Source organism: Oncorhynchus masou, unplaced genomic scaffold (assembly GCF_036934945.1).
Source record: "Oncorhynchus masou masou isolate Uvic2021 unplaced genomic scaffold, UVic_Omas_1.1 unplaced_scaffold_1264, whole genome shotgun sequence".
Taxonomy (NCBI): Eukaryota; Metazoa; Chordata; class Actinopteri; order Salmoniformes; family Salmonidae; genus Oncorhynchus; species Oncorhynchus masou.
In genome coordinates this window covers 19606-42664 of record NW_027002469.1, presented here as the reverse complement: position 1 = coordinate 42664, position 23059 = coordinate 19606, and the positions used below count along the sequence as shown (strand labels likewise).

General features: G+C 43.6%; 1 protein-coding gene across 1 annotated transcript in view; it reads left to right on the top strand.

The window, feature by feature from the left end:
* Nucleotides 1-23059, top strand: part of LOC135530118 (histone lysine acetyltransferase CREBBP-like) — a 77357-nt gene that overhangs the window by 37507 nt on the left and 16791 nt on the right. Inside the window, 7 exon segments of the mRNA XM_064958504.1 lie at nt 7405-7608; nt 8916-9165; nt 11686-11799; nt 14488-14748; nt 15129-15222; nt 21364-21501; nt 21803-21920. Of these exon segments, the coding sequence (XP_064814576.1) occupies nt 7405-7608; nt 8916-9165; nt 11686-11799; nt 14488-14748; nt 15129-15222; nt 21364-21501; nt 21803-21920 (1179 nt within the window).

The following is a 23059-nucleotide window of genomic DNA, read 5'->3' as shown; positions in this document are numbered from 1 at the left end:
CCCTCAACAGCCTCAAATGGGCTATTTCATTTCACAAATAATATTTGATATTATTAATTTCAAACAACGGCATTGGCATTAGAAACTTACCAGTCCAAAACGATGTCCTCTCCGTTCAAAAAATATTCCTCCATTTGGGAATCGCTAAATGAATCGTCCTACAACAATCTCTGTCTTGTTTTCCCGATCAATTTCTTCTAGAATTGTGTGTACATCTGTATATCTAGACTCCGATTTAGCTTTCCCTGACTTAGTCGCCATACTGATTGATATATAAACAGCTGAAGACACGCTTTACCAAAACAACGCTGTACGTAACATGCGTTGCTCCTTCCGATATGAAACTTCAATGGCGAATGACCCTCTTCACGCCAGAGTTTACTACATGGGTTGGTCTTCCAACACAAACATTACATATTGCAGTGTTCCTCAGCTCATTGGCTATCTACCCAGCAAGATTTCAAGATGATCAGTGGTCATTGGGTTAAAATACAGTCAATCAACGAAACAGCCGTCATATCATTGGTGCACTTGTTGTCTTCAAATCGGTTTCTTTCAGTCAATACGTCCCGCGAAATGACCCATCAGGTTTGGTTGTGTTACAAACAAACAAGTTGATTACAATAAAACCAAACATGACTTGAAAAGTCATGTTTCGTGTGTGTATTTACATTGAAAGTGTCGTCAAATGGAATGAGACGGAATTCACGACACAAGCGGTTCACAAAATGTTTCGTGTTTGGCTATAAAAATTGATTTGATCAAATAAAAGACCATTCATTGTGCATCAATGAGCATTGCGATTGCAAACAGAGGAAGATCGTCAAAGGTAAACGATTTATTTTATTGCAGTTTGTGATTTTGTTACGCCTGTGCTGGTTGAAATAGTTGTTTTTTATGGGGCTCTGACCTCAGATAATCGCATTCTTTTGCAGTAAATCCTTTTTTAAATCTGACAACGCAGTTGGATTAGAAAGATTCTAGGCTTTCGACCCATGTGAGACACTTATTTTCATGAATGTTTATTAATATGACTATTTTTGTAGCAATCACCGTATGTTGTTGAATTTAAACCCGCTAACGGGTTCGGTGCGCAGAGAGCTTAAAAGGGGTACATTGGTCATCAAAAAACGAGGAGGACCAAGGCACTTCATATAATGAATTACAATGCCTTTATCTGTATGGCATGTTCAATGGAAACTACGTTTAATATCTCTGATGCATTTCCTCTGCATGGTCTTCCTCAGGGAGTACAAAGAAATGATAATATCCTCTTTTGAACAGCTTTTCCAGTCAGCTCTGATTTGAAGGGGGGGTGGTTACAGCATTCATTGGACAACATCTAGTAAGCTATACTATACACATTAAAAAGTGAAATACTTTACATATGTTATTAAAAAATATTCAACTCCAAGCAAGAAGCATCAGAACGTCTAGAAAGGTAGTTCTAACCTTAAATAAAGTGTCAAGAATAGGAGAGCTGTCTATTCCATAGTACACTGGAACACAGCAAACATGGACAACAGTCTAAACATAGCTGTGGGCAGTAGAGCAAAATCTCCACTAGATGACAGAAAATGGACCTCTCACTACCTTACAGGAAAGGTGAAATCCATATCTTCATTTAAACCAGGGTACTTAGTGCCCTGTTGTTTGTAAATCCATATCTTCATTTAAACCAGGGTACTTAGTGGCCTGTCGTTTGTAAATCCATATCTTCATTTAAACCAGGGTACTTAGTGGCCTGTAGTTTGTAAATCCATATCTTCATTTAAACCAGGGTACTTAGTGGCCTGTAGTTTGTAAATCCATATCTTCATTTAAACCAGGGTACTTAGTGGCCTGTAGTTTGTAAATCCCAAAACTTTCCCTTTGGTTTAGCTGTTTTAAAATGGTCCCTTTTTCTAATTAAGGCCAGAACATGATCAATACACACAACTTGTAGGGAGGCAGGGTTGCCATGGTGTAAGGACTTGTAGTGCCTTGTCATGGGGTCCTCTTCATTGCCTACCCGTATGGCGTACTTGTGTTCCGCTAAGCGGTCTTGAAGGCGTCTCTTTGTCCGTCCAATGTAGAACACCTTGCACTGTGGACATTCCAATCTGTAGATGACGAGGTGTTTTACAGTTAATGAAGTGCGTGGCGTAATAATCCATTTTAGAAGCTGTCAACAGAAGACTTTTCCTGTGCGATAGTTCTGAAATGTTGGCACTGGTTGCACCTAAAAGAGCCTTTGTGGTCTGGCCATGAGACAACTATTTGAAACAGAGACAACCACAACCTGGTATACTCTCAGGTCTGTCGTTGTTTCCGGTCGCTACAGTACTGCTACCAATGCCATTCAATGAAATTCAAGCGGTACACCCCTGGTTTGGCATAGGGCATGTGAACTCTCATTCTCTATATTGTTTTCTTTCTCATTCATTCTCCGTGAGTCCTCTTTCTCTCTCGCTGTCCCTCTAACATTCTCTTCCTCTGTCTAGTTTACCTTCATTCTTTTTCTTTCTCCTTATTTTCTTCTTTCTCTTCCAATTGGGTGTGTGTGTGCTGGCCCTCCCCGGCCCCTTGGCTCATAATACAGCTGTAAATCATGGGGATGTGTGTGTGGAAGGAGAGAAAGGAGGAGGAGCGAGGGAAAGCGGCTATTTCAGAGGCCGTCTCCACATCTGTCTGGGGTGTGTTTTGAATGTATTACTTTTTAGTGCATGTTCGCTCTAGTTAGAATTTGGGAGTTGATTCCCCTGCGCTGTTGTATGTGTTTTATGCTTGGGTAGTATACTGTATACTGGAGTATTTTGAAATGACAACTGGAGTATTTTGAAATGACAACTGTATAATCTTCAGTACCGGTATGATAAAAAGTGTGTGTGTGTGTTGGGGCGTCTTAAAGCTGTTGTGACTATGGAAGATGTGCTAAATAACAGCTCAGGTAGGAAGGAGTGTGTGTGTCAGAGCTAGGGAGGGCCAGTCTAGAGTAATAAGTTAAAGCTTAAAGTGTGTTAGCCAGTCAGTAAGCATGTGCGTGCCTGTGCTAGCCCAGGCGCGTGAGACCGTTTGTTTGTGGGAGACTAAAGTGAACGTGAGGTAGAGCGGAAGTCGGCGTTTCAGAGCTCCACTGTATGTAGGAGGTGGGGCAGACTTGAGCTCAGCTGTTGAGCGTGGCTCCACTGCTGCTGGTCTCCGGCTCTTTCATCTGTCTGCTGGAGCGCTGACAACGGCGGGAGAGCCTCCTCCTCGCCACTAAGCACAGCGGAGCACAGTAGAGGAGCATGCTGCTAGAGCAGTGCAGGCAGGGCTGTATACACATGCACACCAGGAGAGGGGTGGACTAGAAATGGGGATTAGGTCATTATGCTCGATTGCTAGTCATCCAACATACTGAAGTGGCAATCAGCAGTTGAAATGATAACAAATGGCCTCCTCGCCCCTGTTTCGGTAAAAAGCTGAGGGATTGGGCTGGGGAAATGCAATCACTCTCCAATTCAAAGACAGAGCTATGGATGCAAGGACTGTCTTTGATATCAAAAGTATAGTTTTAACCATGATTTGCGGCTAAAGTGTTTGTTTACATTTATTTTGTTTACAAACATTGGGGTAAAACAAGCTTAAATTTTGGGTTCTGATGGGGTACGACATTGTAAGCTCATGAGGTATTTATTGGGTACATATCATAAAGTCCAAAAATGGATGAGGTAACTGCTGATTGACACTTGAAGACCTAAGCTATACACTGACAAAACATTAGGAACACCTGCTCTTTCCATGACATAGACTGACCAGGTGAATCCAGGTGAAAGATATGATCCTTTATTGATGTCACTTGTTAAATCCACTTCAATCAGTATAGATGAAGGGGAGGAGATGGGTTAAAGAAGGATTGTTAAGCCTTGAGACAACTGAGACATGGATTGTGTATGTGTGTCATTCAGAGGGTGAATGGGGAATACAAATGATGTACAGTCCATGCATAAAGTATTCAAACCCCTTTTCCACATTTTTCCACGTTACAGCCTTATTCTAAAATGGATTCAAATGTTTTTCTTCATCAATCTACACACAATACCCCATAATGACAATGCAAAAAAAGTTTTTCAAAATTTTAGAGAATGTATTTTTATTTACATAAGTATTCAGACCCTTTGCTAATATACTTGAAATTGAGCTCAGAGTACGACCCTGCCTCACACAGGAAGCGGCACAGGTCCTAATCCAGGCACTTGTCATCTCCCGTCTGGATTACTGCAACTCGCTGTTGGCTGGGCTCCCTGCCTGTGCCATTAAACCCCTACAACTCATCCAGAACGCCGCAGCCCGTCTGGTGTTCAACCTTCCCAAGTTCTCTCACGTCACCCCGCTCCTCCGCTCTCTCCACTGGCTTCCAGTTGAAGCTCGCATCCGCTACAAGACCATGGTGCTTGCCTACGGAGCTGTGAGGGGAACGGCACCGCAGTACCTCCAGGCTCTGATCAGGCCCTACACCCAAACAAGGGCACTGCGTTCATCCACCTCTGGCCTGCTCGCCTCCCTACCACTGAGGAAGTACAGTTCCCGCTCAGCCCAGTCAAAACTGTTCGCTGCTCTGGCCCCCAATGGTGGAACAAACTCCCTCACGACGCCAGGACAGCGGAGTCAATCACCACCTTCCGGAGACACCTGAAACCCCACCTCTTCAAGGAATACCTAGGATAGGATAAGTAATCCTTCTCACCCCCCCCCTTAAATGATTTAGATGCACTATTGTAAAGTGGCTGTTCCACTGGATGTCAGAAGGTGAATTCACCAATTTGTAAGTCGCTCTGGATAAGAGCGTCTGCTAAATGACTTAAATGTAAATGTAGGTGCATCCTGTTTCCTTTGATCATCCTTGAGATGTTTCTACAACTTGATTGGAGGCCGCCTGTGGTAAATTCAATTGATTGGACATGATTTGGAAAGGCAAATACCTGTCTATATAAGGTCCCACAGTTGACAGTGCATGTCAGAGCAAAAAGTAAGTAATGCGGTTGAAGCTCTGACAGGATTGTGTCAAGGCACAGATCTGGGGAAGGGTAACCAAAACAATTCAGTGGCCTCCATCATTCTTAAATGGAAGAAGTTGGAACCACCAAGACTCTTCTGAGATCTGGTCGCCCGGCCAAACTGAGCAATTGGGGGAGAAGGGCCTTGGTCTGGGGGGTGACCAAGAACCCAATGGTCACTCTGACAGAGCTCTAGAGTTTCTCTGTGGAGATGGGAGAACCTTCCAGAAGGATAACATTCTCTGCAGCACTCTACCACTCCATCAGGCCTTTATGGTAGAGTGGCCAAATGGAAGCCACTCCTCTGTGAAAGGCACGACAGCCTACTTGGCAAAAGGCACCTAAAGGACTCTCAGACCATTAGGAACAAGATTCTCTGGTCTGATGAAACCAAGTTTGAACTCTTTGGCCTGAATGCCAAGCGTCACGTCTGGAGGAAACCGGGCACCATCCCTACGGTGAAGCATGTTGGTGGCAGCATCATGCTGTGGGGATGTTTTTCAGCGGCAGGGACTGGGAGACTAGTCAGGATTGAGGAAAAGATGAATGGAACAAAGTACAGTGAGATCCTTGATGAAACCTGCTCCAGAGTGCTCAGGACCTCAGACTGGGTCGAAGGTTCACCTTCCAACTGGACAACGACTCTAAGCACACAGCCAAGACAACGCAGGAGTGGCTTTGGGACAGTCTCTCGCCCAGCTGTGGGAGTAAATGGCTTTGACCCAGACACTAATTGTTGTGCCACTGCCCTCCCTCCGTGGTCTTGATCTTCTTTTGAGTTAATTAATGTCTCACTCTTGGTGTTCAGGGCCTTCAACGCATTTTAACAGGCCAAGATTGTATTCAAGCCTTTTTTTAATGTCCTTGACTGGACTTGAACCCGATCGATCATCTGTGAAAATAGCTGTAGTGCAACGCTCCCCATCCAACCTGACAGAGCTTGAGAGGATCTGCGGAGAATGGGAGAAGCTCCCCAAATACAGGTGTGCCAAGTTTGTAGTGTTTTACCCGGGAAGACGCAAAGACTGTAATCGCTGCCAAAGGTGCTTCAACAAAGTATGGAGTAAAGGGTCTGACTACTTTTGTAAATGTGATATTTTAATATAAACCTGTTTTTGCTTTGTCATTTTGGGGTATTGTGTGCAGATTGATGTGGGGGGAAAAACAAGTCACCATTATAGTATAAGGATGTAACATTAACACAATTAATACTTTCCGAATGCACTGTAAAGGCCTTTGAATGGGGTGTGGCAGTAGGTGCCAGGCGCACCGGTTTGTGTCAAGAACTGCAGCGCTGCTGTGTTTTTCACGCTCAACAGTTTGCCGTGTGTATCAACAATGGTCTACGACCCAAAAGACAATTAGACAACTTGACACAACTGTGGGAAGCATTGGACTAAACATGGGCCAGCATCCCTGTGGAACGCTTTTGACACCTTGTAGAGGCCTTAGCCTGAATTTGTCAGGGCATGTGGAGGGCAAATGAGGTTGCAACTCAATATTAGGAAGGTGTTTCTAAGGTTTGGTATACTCATTGTAGATGTTTTAAACCTTATTGGTCATATTGGAAGATCAAAATGAGTGTTTTTAAAAATGTATTCTAAAGAGATTGTAGCTGTGCACTTAACTATTCTGTCCATGCCCACAGCAGATCTTGCACCATCCATTGGCTCTGAAATAGTTTCTTTTATGTGTTCAACTCACATTGAAAAGCTAGTCAAGGAGGTTTAATGATGGTAGCAGGATAGATAAATGGATGGGATTTGGCAGCCACTCATGGGTAAATGTTTCTTTCATACCTCTGTTTCCTTATTTGCTGATTTTGGGGATGGCAGTTATAACGATGGAGGGGACAAAGACCTGTTGAAATAAGGCACATTGCATCTGACCGCTCTCTCCTATTTTCATCCATTTCAATGAGCTTCTCCACAAGATCCGACATGTATAATCATCTACAAGTAACTTGTAAGACATATATTCGTATCTATACCTAGCCTGTGTTAGGTTTAGGTGCTCCCTTGTTTACTATCACATGTTGTGGTTGAGAGATGGCGTGATTTGGGGAGGCCTTGTAACAGGGGCCACTTCCTCTTATCTCAACCACAGAGAGACAGATGTCAACCGCCAGACCCGCCATTGCACGTCATTCTCCCCTTCTAGACAATCCCCACAGAATCTGTGCTAAAACACCAGGCTCTTTGGTATTGTGTGCAGTAGGGAAACCTGTGGCTGGGCTTTGCAATTTCATTTGAACCCAATAGGTTAGTTTCACAGTTTTACAGTCCCAAATCATACATTGTCCTGGTCCTTCTTGACCTGTTTTGAAACTCATGAACAGAGACCCGTTTCACCTCAGAGATGGTCCTAATCCCTTGTCTCTCTGTAGATGGGTATGGCTGGCAGTCCTTTTGGGCAGCAGTACGGTCAGGGCGGGGCCCAGCAGCAGATGGGGGTGAACGCCCAGCAGCAGCTCCGGAACAAGGCAGCCCTTGCCAACAGCCTGCCCCCCTTCCCCAGTGACCTGAAAGGGGCCAACAGCCTGCCCCCCTTCCCCAGTGACCTGAAAGGGGCCAGCAGCATGCCAAACCTGGTAAGTTCCTCCAACTTTGTAGAAAAGGAGAAACGCAAACCTGCGGTAAGTTTACACGATGACCTAAGCGGAGGGTTCTGGGAAAGATCTGTTTCCATTTGGATCTCGAGCCTCTTCGTCTCGCCCCCTTAAACAGTTGGAATCCGATAGCTATCTGGGGGCCACAAAAATCAGCTGTGGTCCCCATGCCTTTGTGTTTCAGACTTGTTACCTTACCCCTACCCTCTTGGTGTTCTCACATATGAAAGTACTGACTATACAAAAGATATGTTGGAATCTCCACTCAGTTTATCAGAGGGTTAAGTGAAGCCATCATCATATTAATGTGCACACCTACCTTTCAGATGTTTGAACACTGAAGAGATTAGATTAGGCCCTAGTTAGAGGACTGGTCTCTAAAACCCCTATCATTGACCCCTAGATCCTACGTACTATGAGAGGATTGGTTGAAGCAATACGGTGAAAATTACCCCCTGCCTATCAAATCCTTTCAGATTTAGTCTCATGTAGGGTCAACTCCCCTGAAGTCCATTAGTCTCTGCATTGACTTTGAATAACGCTGCAGTTCCCAATGCCACAGTATTGGAACAATTATTCTGACACATTTCTCTTCCATCTCCAAAAACCAGGCCTGGAATGCAGAATGAGAGATTGTTGGAAGGGGGAAACATTTGTTAAAATGCACTCCTCAGAATATTGTTGTACAGAGAGAGAGAGAGAATGAGGGAAAGAGGAAGAGAAAAAGAGAGGGGTCTCTTTCAAGGCACTGAGTAAATACTGCATGCAAATCTCTCTCCCAGGAACAGGAAAAGGGCCTAATGAACTCATTACAGAGGAAATAGTTGTGTTTCTATTTTGGTTAAAGGTTAATGGAGTCTTATGTGAAATAGTTGGATGTTTACCAGGCCTTTTGGGGGGGGGGGATTTTCTTTCTTTTGATTCATTCACTGGCTGCCTCCCATTATTCTGTCTGGGAATCGTTCTTTCTCTGTTCACCACTCTTCCCCCGCAGCCCTCCGCTCTTTGTCTTTCTCACACAAATGTTTTCCCCCTCTTTCTCCCTAATCAAACCTCACCCCGTTGATCTCGGCATAAATGCGTTGTAGATCAGCTTTTCTTTTTCAAATTGTGAAAGTAATGTACTTGTATAAGTAGGCTTAATTACAGGGATTGGGTGATTCCATTTCAATATAAACGGTTCAGGGATCCAATTCAAGCATCCCAGTTCCAATTCAAGTAATTGGGTTCAAGCTAAGTTTAAAATAAATCCAGTCTGCCTCACTTATTTGTTGCGTTTCCCTCCCAAGGCCCAGATGCAGCAGGTATCCTCCATGGTCCCTGGTGGTGGGGTGTCTGCAGCGACGGCGAGCCACACGGCCGACCCAGAGAAGCGCAAGCTCATCCAGCAACAGCTGGTCCTGCTGCTCCACGCCCACAAGTGCCAGCGGCGGGAGCAGGCCAATGGGGAGGTGCGGGCCTGCGCCCTGCCACACTGCCGCACCATGAAGAACGTCCTCAACCACATGACCCACTGCCAGGCCGGCAAGTCCTGCCAGGGTGAGTGTCTGGGGAAGGGGCGTTGTGGTGTTGGGGGACTGAGCCTGTGTGAATATGATTGAACACACACTCGTTAATGTCCAACGGGATATCAGCTTTACTCCATTTAATGTAAGAGACATGTATATCTTCTGCTGTTTAGAAGGCTTTAGTATGTTGATTGACGTTGAAGTCAAGTTGGTTACCTTTCTCTGTGCTGCTGTGTCCAAAGTCCCTCTCTCCTCCTTCTCCATGGATCCATCTGAATTAGGATGCCAGGAATAGCAGAAAGACTATCTGCTCAACTACTTCTCAACCGTATTGGAGGAGAAGGTTGAAGGTCCCTGCCCTCTGACCTTCTCTGTGTGTTTTGAGGAAGTGAAGAGAGGATTTGCAGAATTGAGGAAAGATTAATTTGGAAATAACCATTGTCTTCCATTCCCTCCCTCCTGTTTGCCCCGGTGACTGACTGAAATCCTGCTCCAGCCTATATTAATAGTGAGGACACCAGCAGCTATAAATCCCGGGGCTTGTTTTAAAAGCCTGTCTGGGTGCTTAGGCCTAATGTAAATACTCGAGTGGCTTTAGTCTCCACACTGAGTCTGTCTGTCTGGGTGGCTACAGCGCTTTCCTCCGCCCCGTGCTGCTCGGGACATTAAAGGGTGTCTCGGTCGATGGCCTCTGACTTTTAACCCCTGAGGTGCCAGTCATATTGGTAATGTGTTTTAATGGCTATGGGGTCAAATGAGGATATATGATGTTCTCGGTCTCATCCGGTTTTAGTTGGGTTGTGCTGTTTACGTGTTTTTAAAATGGCTTATATTAGTGATTATTTGTTTAAATGGCCTTGTTGTTTGGGTTTGCCGGTTCCAATGTTGTATTTGTTTTAACATTTTGTGGTGTAATATCTCACGTACCTACTAGCCCTGTGGGATAGCCCGCTAGCAATTCAAATAAATAATTGTAACATTTATAAACGTACAAGTATCTTATATCATTTAAAAGCTTAAATTATTGTTAATCTAACTGCATTGTCTGATTTACAGTTGGCTTTACAGCGAAAGCATACCATGCAATTGTTTGAGGACGATGCCCCACAACATATTTTTCAACCAGCACAGGCTTCATGAAATCACAAATGGCGATTTAAATAAATCGCTTACTTTTGAAAATCTTCCTCTGTTTGCAATCCCAAGGGTCCCAGCTACATCATGAATGGTTGTTTTGTTAGATAAAATCTTTCTTTATATCCCAAAAGGTTTGTTTCGTTGGCGCCATCGATTTCAGAAATCCACTCTTTCAACATGCAACTCCACTCTTTCAACAGACAAAGGAATCCAAAGAGCTACCGATAAAACTTTGTTCAAACAAGTGAAACTACATTTCTATTTAATCCTCAGGTACACTAAAATGTAAATAAACTATAATTTTTCATACAGAAAGAAGTTTTTTCAATAGAAAAGTGGAATTGGCAGGTGCGTGTCCTCTGTCTCGCGAACAAATTGATTTTCCACTGAGACTCTGTGCTAAAACTCCTAATTCTTACTCATTTTGTAAGAAACAAGCCTGAAACCTTGAACAAAGACAGTTGACATCTAGTGGAAGCCATAGGAATTGAAATCTGGGAGCTAGAATTGCATAGGACCCATAGCTTTCCATTATAAAAATATAGTAATTATGGTTGGTTTTTCTTTAGACCATATCAGTTGTGTTATAGTCGCATACATTATTTTAACATTTCTACAAACATCAGTGTTTTCTATCCGATGGTACCAATTATATTTACATCCTGGCTTCTGGGCCTGAGTTTACTTTGGGCACGTCAGTCAGGCAGAAATTCAGGAAAATAAACCCGAGCCCTAATTATTAATGATAACTCAAATACTTGAGGCTTTTCTTTAAGTAATATAAACTCTGGGATGAGACTTATTTGATGTTAGCAGGAGTAGAATGACCTCTTTTTTATTCTCTTGAAGGGATGAATGTTAACTTCCACTTAAGTTAATGCATTGATATCAGTAGGATTTTCACCACCGTGTGTCTCTAAAGCCCTGAATCATGCTGTTATTGGAGTCTTCCTCTTGAGCAATCACAACCATTTACTTCCATTCCCTGGGTCTAAATCAAATCTATTACAGCAATTATCTGACTGTGTGAACACAATGGTACCTTTCTGTTAGTCCACAGGGCCCATTAGGCAACAGTCACATTAGGCTTGGAATAGTTACTAACTTTTGATTTGTGTTGTTTTTTCTTTGACTCTGTGATTTACTGGGCAAAAGCATGTTTTATGTGACCGGGTGTTTATTTGCCCAGCTTATATGGTGTCGTGGACAGGAAGTGGTCATCTTGTCATAGCTACTGTATGTGTTTTTCAATGACTCGTTGCCTTCTCTCTCCCTCTTCTGGCATCCCTCATCTTTCTTGCTCTTTTTCTGTCTTTCATTCAATCTCTTTCCTTTCTCTCAATCATCATTCTCTCCCTCCTCCCCCCCCCCCCCTCTCTCTTCCTCTCCCTCTCTTATCCTTCTATCCCCTCAGTGGCTCACTGTGCGTCGTCCAGACAGATAATTTCTCACTGGAAGAACTGCACGCGGCATGACTGTCCCGTCTGCCTGCCGCTGAAGAACGCCAGCGACAAAAGGAACCAGCAGCGTAAGTACCTGTTTTACCCTACCACCCGTAGTCCATCACACACGTGTGTGTGTGTGTGTAATGTTGGGCTTTGTGTAATATCCTCCCATACAGGTGTTTTGGCACTAGCATAGCCATTCAAGTAGATACAGTGCATTCGGAAGGTATTCAGAACCCCTTTTCCACATTTTGTTACGTTTTAGCCATATCCTAAAATTGATTCAATTGTTTTGGTTCCTCATCAATCTACACTCAATATCCTGTCATTTTTGCAAATGTATTTTAAAAACATAATGGAAATATAGCATTTACATAAGTATTCAGACCCTTTTATTCAGTACCTTGTTGAAATACCTTTAACAGCGATTACAACCTCGTCTTCTTGGGTATGACGCTGTAAGCGTCGCACACCTGTATTTGGGATGTTTCTCCCATTCTTCTCTGCAGATCCTCTCAAGTGCTGTCTTGTTGTATGGGGAGTGTCGCTGCACAGCTATTTACATGTCTTTTCCAGAGGTATTTGATCGGATTCAAGTCCGGACTCTGGCTGGGCCACTCAAGGACATTCAGAGAATTGTCATGAAGCCACTCCTGCGTTGTCTTGGCTGTGTGCATAAGGTCGTTGTCCTGTTGGAAGGGGAACTGTCACCCAGTTTGAGGTCCTGAGCTCTCTGGAGCAGGTTTTCATCAAGGATCACTCTGTACTTTGCCCTGTTCATCTTTCCCTCCATCCTAACAAGTCTCCCAGTGCCTACCGCTGAAAAACACTCCGACAGCATGATGCTGCCACCACCATGCTTCACCGTAAGGATGGTGCAAGGTTTCCTCCAGACGTGACGCTTGGCATTCAGGCCAAAGTGTTCAATCTTGGTTTCATCAGACCAGAGAATCTTGTTTCTCATGGTCTGAGTCCTTTAGGTGTCTTTTGGCAAACTCCAAGTGGGCTGTCATGTGCCTTTTACTGAGGAGTGGCTTCCGTTTGTGTCAATCGACTATAAAGGCCTGATTGGTGGAGTGCTGCAGAGATGGTTGTCCTTCTGGAAGGTTCTCCCATCTCTACAGAGGAACTCTGGAGCTCTGTCAGAGAGACCATCGGGTTCCTGGTCACCTCCCTGAACAAGACCCTTCTCCCCCGATTGCTCAGTTTGGCCAGGCGATCAGCTCTAGGAAGAGTCTTGGTGGTTCCAAACTTCTTCCATTTAAGCATGATGGAGGCCCCTGTGTTCTTGGGGACCATTAATGCTGCAGATTTTTTTGGGGTAACCTTCCCCAGATCCGTGTCTCGACACAATCTTGTCAGAGCTCTATGGACAATTCTTGCTCTGACATGCACTGTCAACTGTGGAACTTTATATAGACAAGTGTTTGCCTTTCCAAATCTTGTCCAATCAATTGAATTTACTAAAGGTGGACTCCAATCAAGTTGTAGAAACATCTCAAGGATGCGGGTATTGTGTGTAGATTGAGTTAATGCTGTAAAGTAACAAAATGTGAAAAAAGTCCAGGGGTCTGAATACTTTCCGAACGCACTGTAGATAAACCGGTTGTTGTCGCCCCTCAGCCAGTTTTCGTACAGAAATCTGTCTCAGTATTACATCTGCCACATTACATTTCATTTAATAAATGTATATACATATTGTAGGCACAGATACAAAAACTGACACTTCATTTAAATATATTTACATATTGTAGGCACAGATACAAAAACTGACACATTTTATTTAAATGTATTTACATATTGTAGTCACCGATACAAAAACTGACACTTAATTTACAACAGATGCATTGCACACTATAACACACTTGAGCTATAAATGATTTGCGATGTAAATCGAATTGAATTAGTCACATGCGCCAAATACAACAAGTGTAGACCTTACAGTGAAAGGCTTACATTGTTGTTTAAGGGCTTGTATGGAAGTTAATTTTTTTGTATTATTTTTTTTACAATGTAACTGAATTGTCAACAGAGAAGCATGCTGAGCTGAGAGCATAGAACCTTAGAGTGAGTGAGCGAAGCTTTCAGTGGCGCCACCTGCAGCCGTATCCCTAGCTGTGCTCTGTGCTGGCTCGCTGGCTGTGAAGGATTCCTGTAGAATGCTGGGCCTGTAATCTGACACCCTGGGGGAGGGGCACCGGAGTTTCTATCTGTGGGGGAGGAGCTCAGGTTGAGAAATCTCTCTGATTGGCCAGAAAACCGGTGACTGATTTAAATCCCCCACAGAGGCAACCTGCATATTCTCTCTGCCGGTCACAGATCAACATACAGTAAGGAATAGAGCAGTAGTTGGATCTTTGGGTGGAAGCAGATAAATATTATTTTAGATCATAAAAAATGTAGGCTTTACAATTTTGTTTTGTTTAACAACTTGAGTTTTGTTATGACTTCTATGAGAAAAATAATTGACTTAATCTTTGCCAATCAGTAGATTGCTTTTCATCAAACGTAACATATGGCAGACCTTTTCTGGAAGGGCATACTTGTGATTTATTAACATAGGCCCAAGCCAAGTCCTAACTGTAGTTCTGTTTGAAAACTGGGGGAGATTGGTGGGTTATGTGCAGTTGGGATTCATCGCAAGTGTTCATAATTACTCATCTCCCTCTCCACCCACCACCCTCTTCAATTTGATACAAAAGTTATTGTATTTCCAAAGCAATAAGGTTTCTCTTTGAAATGTTTCATAAATGTCTCCGCTCTCTCTCCAGCCATGCTGGGTTCTCCCGGCGCCAGCCTGCAGAGTGCCATCAATGCCACGGTGGGCACAGGCCCTCCCGGCAGCTCCCCGGGTTCCTCCATGAACAGTGGCGGGGTCAGCAGCGGGCACATCGACCCCAGTTCCATGCAGCGGGCCTACGCTGCCCTGGGCCTGCCCTATGGTAACCAGTCCCCTGCTCAGGGACAGGGAGGACCTGGAGGACAGAACACAGCCCAGGGAGGGCAGCAGCTACGCTCCATCAATGCACTAGGTAAGAATGTTGCTTGGTCTCATTGGAGTTTTAGGCTAGGTTACTGTAAAGCACTTGAGGACAATAGGATAAGAGCATCTGCTGAATGACTCAATTGTAAATGTAAAAATGGGTTGATAGATGCATACGATTGATTCAACTGAATTGAATTTTGGGTTTGCAAATATGCACAATTTGTAATCCCAGAGGATGAAATCACAGACACATGAAATAGTTATTTAAAACCAACTATTGGTTTGTTTGATTGGTTGACTCGTTAAATCATTTTGGTATAGTTCTCTGTATAAGGGTCCCGTGTGATGAGTCAAAGTGGTATAGTGAGGGTATTGGTCACTGTTTTGGTGGTAATGCTGCCTCTGGTTGGCTGTGTTCTCTCCCAGGCACTAACATGAACATGGCCGGAGGAGGGGTGGGCGTGCCCTCAGAGACCGGCATGCTCTCGGACTCATCACTCCCTCGTCGCTCAACAAGTGAGTCCGCTCACCCATTTAGATTCTCTCCCTTAATTCTGTGCCCTAGATCTCTCCAACTGGGTGGTACAGAGATTGGCCCACTACATTGTACAGCAGCACTCACAATTTTTACAATGAGCTCAAAGTATTGGGACAGTGACGATGTTTTGTTTTGTCCCTGTACTCCAGCACTTTGGAATTGAAATGATACAATGACTGAGATTAAAGTGCGGACTGTCAGCTTTAACTTGAGGGTATTTTCATCCATATCGAGTGAACCGTTTAGAAATTACAGCACTTATTGTACATAGTCCTCCCTGTTTTAGGGGAACAAAAATAGTAGGACTAATTCACTTATGTGTATTAAGGTAGTCAAAATTATGTTATTTGGGTCCATATTCCTAGCTTGAAATGATTGCATGAAGCTTGTGACAACAAATTTGGTGGGATGCATTTGCTGTTTGTTTTTGTTTGTGTTCCAGATGAGTTTAGGCCAAATAGAAATTAATGGTAAGTAATGTATTCACTTTGGAGTTACTTTTATAAATGAGAATAGAATGTTTCTAGAGACTTATACATTAATGTGGATGCTAATATGATTACGGATAGTCCTGAATTAATCGTGAATAATGATTTGAGAATGTTAGTCGCACAAATATCATGCCTTCTTGACATGCCAACCTCTCACCATTCAATAACAGGGGAGGTTAGCATTTTATGTCATACCCCCAAGACATGCTAACTTCTCACCATTACAATAACATGGGTGGTTAGCATTTTATATCATACCCCAAGACATGCTAACCTCTCCCCATTACATTAACAGGGAAGGTTAGCATTTTAGGTGCACAAATATCATATTCCCACTAACTTTCTCACTAATCATTATTTACAGTTCATTCAGGACTATCTGTTATCATGCTATAATCCACATTAATGTAGATGTGTTTAGAAGCATATTATATTCTTATTTACAAGTGACTCCAAAATGACACTACATTATTTACCATTCACCACATTTTATTTTCCAACCTTATTCTAAAATGTATTAATTAAAAATATATACACAATATCCCATAATGTGTGAACCATTTTATAAATAAAAAAAAAACAACTTTTAGTATTCAGACCTTTTTGCTATGAGACTCGAAATTGAGCTCATGTGCATGCATCCGGTTTCCATTGATCATCGTTGTTTCTACAACTTGATTCGAGTTTATTTGGAAAGGCTCACACCTGTCTAGATACGGTCCCACAGTTGACAGTGCATGTCAGCAAAAAGACAAGCCATGAGGTTGAAGGAGTTGTCCGTAGAGCTCCTAGACAGGATTGTGTTGAGGCACACACCTGGGGAAGGGTACCAAAAATTCCACAGCATTGAAGGTCCCCAAGAACACAGTGTCCTCCATCATTCTTAAATGGAAGAGGTTTTGGAACCACCAAGACTTCCTAGAGCTGGCCGCCTGACCAAACTGGGCAATCGGGGGAGACGGGCTAGGGCTTGATGGCCTAACAATTATATCTCGTTTTTGTTTTCAAGCGTATGGGTGATTCACAATATCTATGCATTTCAAACAGTCTGCAATAATGTAATGAATTCAGGTATTGTGAAGTTATACCTATGCTAAATATAAGCCTCCACAACCATAAGACACACTAAGTTAATTAGTTGATCAAATTAGTTTAACCTGCTTTTTTTGGGGGGGCAGGCAGGCAATCACTGATCTAGATTTCAAGTCTGAAAATGCCTTTTTTTGTTGTTGTTTTTGTTACAAATGTAACCAGAACCATGTATAATGCACATTCACTAATGACTCACTCCTTGTAGCAGGCTATAGAACATTAACACAGGTCTCAGAAACCATCTCTCACGCACAAGCCCACGTGTTAGTGAGTAGCCAGCTAATATTTATATTTCAAGTTTAGCCAACGAGGATCTATTTGCTAGATAACAAGGTAGAACAGTTGAATTGTTATGAACACACCCTTCTGTCCATCTCCAATTGTTTGAGCAGCATATGAGCCTGTCCACTTCGTTCAAATGTTGAAATCAAGTGGCCTGCCTTATTTCTCAGAATGAGAGCGATTTGCTAATTCCGTGTTTTATGCTTATTGCAAGTTTATGGAACAGACTAGACAGCTAGTATAATTGACTGACTAAAGTGTTGCTAACGGTACGTGGTACCCCAATGCCGCCTGCATCAAACTGAGCATTCATTTTCCTGACTCTGTGTTCATTGATACTCTTGTTTTAGTAGTGTCTGCTCTGCACGCAATTTGAGTAGCTGAGACGACATAAAAGGATATTGTTAGAAATTGAACTTCTCTATTATTCTCTGGTGTAAATGGGAAGGTGCACAGAGGAGCGAAACAAACCAGACCAAAAAATACAACACGAGAACAAGCGGACATAAATGCTCATAAAAACAAAAAAGAACCAAACCTTCATCCTTGTGATACAGGCATTTGGAATATCGCGCAAAAACATACATTCGAATTAATCAAATGAATTTGATATACCGCCCAGCCATAAGAAGGGCCTTGGTCAGGGCGGTGACCAAGAACCCAACGGTCACTCTTACAGAGCTCCAGAGTTCCTCTGTGGAGATGGGAGAACCTTCCAGAATAACAACCATCTCTGCAGCATTCCACCAATCAGGTCTTTTCGTTGTGGCCAGACGGAAGCTACTCCTCAGTAAAAGGCACATGCCTGCCCTCCTCAGCAAAAGGCAACTAAAGGAGACTCGGACCATGAGAAACAAGATTCTCTGGTCTGATGAAACCAAGATTGAACTCTTTGGCCTGAATGCCAAGCGCCACATCTTGAGGAAACCAGGCACCACTCATCACTTGGACAATACCATTCCTACAATGAAGCATGGTGGTGGCAGCATCATGCTGTGGGGATGTTTTTTCAGCGGTAGGGACTCGGAGACTAGTCAGGATGGAGGGAAAGATGAACAGCGCAATGTACAGAGATCTTTGATGAAAACCTGCTCCAGATCGCTCAGGACCTCAGACTGGGGCGACGGTTCGCCTTCCAATAGGACAACGACCCGAAGCACACAGCCAACACAATGCAGAAGTGGCTTCAGGACAAGTCTCTGAATGTCCTTGAGTGGCCCAGCCACAAAACCTGAAGGTCTGAATACTTTGAACAGCGATATGGATGAAAATTCCCTCAAATTAAAGCTGACAGTCTGCACTCTAACCTCAGTTATTGTATTTCAAATCAAGTGTGCCAGAGTACAGAGCCGAAACAACAATGTGTCACTGTCCCAATGCTTTTGGAGCTCACTGTATATTGTGGGGCGGCAGGGTAGCCTAGTGGTTAGAGCGTTGGACTAGTAACCGGAAGGTTGTGAGTTCAAACCCCCGAGCTGACAAGGTACAAATCTGTCCTTCTGCCCCTGAACAGGCAGTTAACCCACTGTTCCCAGGCCGTCATTGAAAATAAGAATGTGTTCTTAACTGACTTGCCTGGTTAAATAAAGGTAAAATTTAAAAAAATTTTTTAAATTAAAATTCTATTTAAATAGTAGCTTTCATGATGAAGAAATAAAATCTGCATAAAAACTGTTTTTGGCTTAGTTCTAGTTAAACACGTCAATTCTGGTCTTAATTTTGAAAGTTTTGATCTGGCTCTTTTTACCCATAGCGGTTCTACTCTACCATTTGAAATCGTGATGTAGAGGCGCCTTGAAGGTGCCTCTACGTCATCTCAAAGGGAAGAGTTTGGTATGAAATCCACTCCCTTGTAGATGTGCTGGGTGGTACCACCTCGTGGCTTACTATAAAAGTAGGTGACCGCACTTTATTTGGCGATGGTCTTGGTGAGGGAGTGTGCCAATCAATATATTTTGCATGACTCTTCCTTGACTAGACCACTATTCAAAAGGCAGTAAGGCACATTTCCACATATGACCAAATGCACCGTTATTGCTTACTGTTTCATACACATCTACATGATTAACCAAAAAATATATACATGTGAGCTATGAGGATTATACGTTTTATATTCATAGCTACATGTATCGTAACAAGAAATGGATGACAATGGTCATGTCAACTCATTGTTTTGCTATGACTGGTGGCACAGTGTGCTAACACAGTTAGCTCATATTTCAATGGTTGAGTTGTAATCCTATATGTGGCAGATATATTTATAAATCCTTTATTTACAATGTTCATCCCGTGCCCACACACTTCTAGTTCTGAGAAGTGATAGCCTACCTGTGAGACTGGTTGGCCTGGTAGTAGTTGTAGGTTTTCTACACTACCCAAGACCAACCTGAGAGTTTATTTGATCATTGGTAAAATAGTTACTGCAGTGCTGATTGAATTGAGCCCCATATCTTTATTTTCAATGTGATGATTGCACTTTTCCTAACACAATACTGCAAAAAAACAAACACATTTCAAAAAAAAATTTTACGCCCCATGGGAAATTGGAACTTATTCCACACGCGCCGATAGATGTCAGGAACTCCCCCCCTTACCACTGAGTTAACAGTGCAGATAGATGTCACCCCCTTACCACTGAGTTAACAGTGCAGATAGATGTCCCCACCTTACCACTGAGTTAACAGTGCAGATAGATGTCCCCACCTTACCACTGAGTTAACAGTGCAGATAGATGTCCCCCCTTACCACTGAGTTAACAGTGCAGATAGATGTCCCCACCTTACCACTGAGTTAACAGTGCAGATAGATGTCCCCACCTTACCACTGAGTTAACAGTGCAGATAGATGTCCCCACCTTACCACTGAGTTAACAGTGCAGATAATGTCCCCACCTTACCACTGAGTTAACAGTGCAGATAGATGTCCCCCCTTACCACTGAGTTAACAGTGCAGATAGATGTCCCCACCTTACCACTGAGTTAACAGTGCAGATAGATGTCACCACCTTACCACTGAGTTAACACAGATAGATGTCCCCACCTTACCACTGAGTTAACAGTGCAGATAGATGTCCCCACCTTACCACTGAGTTAACAGTGCAGATAGATGTCCCCACCTTACCACTGAGTTAACAGTGCAGATAGATGTCCCCTGAGTTAACAGTGCAGATAGATTACCACTGAGTTAACAGTGCAGATACCAGATGTCAGATAGATGTCCCCACCTTACCACTGAGTTAACAGTGCAGATAGATGTCCCCACCTTACCACTGAGTTAACAGTGCAGATGTCCCCACCTTACCACTGAGTTAACAGTGCAGATAGATGTCCCCACCTTACCACTGAGTTAACAGTGCAGATAGATGTCCCCACCTTACCACTGAGTTAACAGTGCAGATAGATGTCCCCACCTTACCACTGAGTTAACAGTGCAGATAGATGTCCCCACCTTACCACTGAGTTAACAGTGCAGATGTCCCCACCTTACCACTGAGTTAACAGTGCAGATAGATGTCACCTTACCACTGAGTTAACAGTGCAGATAGATGTCCCCACCTTACCACTGAGTTAACAGTGCAGATAGATGTCCCCACCTTACCACTGAGTTAACAGTGCAGATGTCCCCACCTTACCACTGAGTTAACAGTGCAGATAGATGTCCCCACCTTACCACTGAGTTAACAGTGCAGATGTCACCACCTTACCACTGAGTTAACAGTGCAGATGTCACCACCTTACCACTGAGTTAACAGTCAGATGTCACCACCTTACCACTGAGTTAACAGTGCAGATGTCACCACCTTACCACTGAGTTAACAGTGCAGATGTCACCACCTTACCACTGAGTTAACAGTGCAGATGTCACCACCTTACCACTGAGTTAACAGAGCAGATGCCATATTACCACTGAGTTAACAGTGCAATGCACACACCATGTTATCAGATTTGCGTGTCAGTGGATTTCTGGTAAGTATACGTTAGTGAGAAAGTGTTGATCGGGTACAACTATGTTTACCCACCCCCAAAATGAATATTTATGAGCAATTCCCCACTTCTCACCTGAATGCGTTGTTTGAATATATTAAAGGGTTGTGCAAAGGCTGAAATTGGGGTTAAATTCCTGATAACTACAATGCCACTCTCTCTACTCTGTTACCTGACACAGCATTACAGAAGTTATTCTCTCATAGTTACCTTGGTGTTACTCTTATGATTACATGTTTCCTAAGCGGTCTTGCTCTCCTCTCTCCGTCCTCCAGTCAGTTGATGCCAGACGGGTTGGGGATGGGGGGCATGGGCAACCTGCCGGGCGCCAACCCTCTCTCTGCCTCGGGGGTGAGGAAGACGTGGCACGAGCACGTCACTCAGGATCTACGCACCCACCTGGTGCACAAACTGTAAGTGCCACCAAGATGCTAGCATTCTCTTCAATGTTTTTTCCTCCTCAATGACCATGAATCTACCGGGGTTTAATAGGTGGACAACCCACATGGTTTTGCCACCATAGGGCTAAAGGTATAGGAGTTGGTTTGGCACTGGCCCACTGTGTTCACTTAACTCGCCTGTTCGATCAGTGTTCTGAAAGGAAAAGCAATTTTCTGATTGAGGTTGCCGCTACTCCAACTCGCTGTTTAATTCTCCCTTTGTGCTGTCCCTCTTTCCCTCCACCATCCCTTCCTTCTCCCTGTCCTCCTCCAGAGTACAAGCCATATTCCCCACCCCAGACCCCGCAGCACTGAAGGATCGGCGGATGGAGAACCTGGTGGCGTACGCGAGGAAGGTGGAAGGGGACATGTACCAGTCTGCCAACAGCAGGGTAATGACCTCCAGTGGAGGCTGCTGAGGGGAGGACAGCTCATAATGGCTGGAACCGGCGAATGGAATGGCATCAAACACATTGAAGCTACGTGTTTGATACCATTCCGCTCCAGCCATTACCAAGAACCTGCCCTCCCCCGTTTAAGCTGCCACCAACCTCCTTTGATGAACTCACTACTGCTTGAAACGCCAACATAGACTACATCCCAATCTCCACCCTTCTCCCTTAGTGTGCACTTTAAGTAGCTGATATAACATTCAATAAAGTTAACAAAATATATACTGAACAAAAATATAAACGCAACATGCAACAATTTCAGCTATTTTACTGAGTTAGTTCAAATCAGGAAGTCAGTCAATTGAAATAAATAAATTAGGCCCTCATCTATGGATTTCAAGTGACTGGGCAGGGGAGCAGACATGGGTGGGCCTGGCTTAGGCATAGGGCATAGGCCCACCCATTATCCCACCTATTGGGGAACTAGGCCCAGCCAATCAGATTGAGTTTTCCCCAAAAAATGGATTTATTACAGACAGAAATACTCCTCAGTTTCATCAGCTGTCCGGGTGGCTGGTCTCAGATGATCCTGCAGGTGAAGAATCCGGATGTGGAGGACCTGGGTTGGCATGGTTACATGTGGTCTCCGGTTGTGAGGGCGGTTGTACGTACTGTCAAATTCTCTAAAACGACAGAGGTGGCTTATGGTAGAGAAATTAATTTTCAATTCTCTGGCAACAGTTCTGGTGGACATTCCTGCAGTCAGCATGCCAATTGTACCCTCCCTCAAAACCTGGGAGGTCTGTGGCATTGTGTTGTGTGACAAAACTGCATATTTTAGTTACCTTTTATTGTCACCGGCACAAGGTGCACCTGTGTAATGATCATGATGTTTAACCAGCTTCTTGACGTGCCACACCTGTCACGTGGATTAATTATCTTGGCAATGGAGCAATGCTCACCAACATACCAACATGGATATAAACCCATTTGTTTGCAAAATTTGAGGAAAATAAGCTTTTTGTGTGTGTGAAACATTTCTGGGATCATTTATTTCAGCTCATGAAACATGGGACCAACACTTTACATGTTGCATTTATATTTCTGTTCAGTATAAGTTATTTCTAATCTCGTGTTGT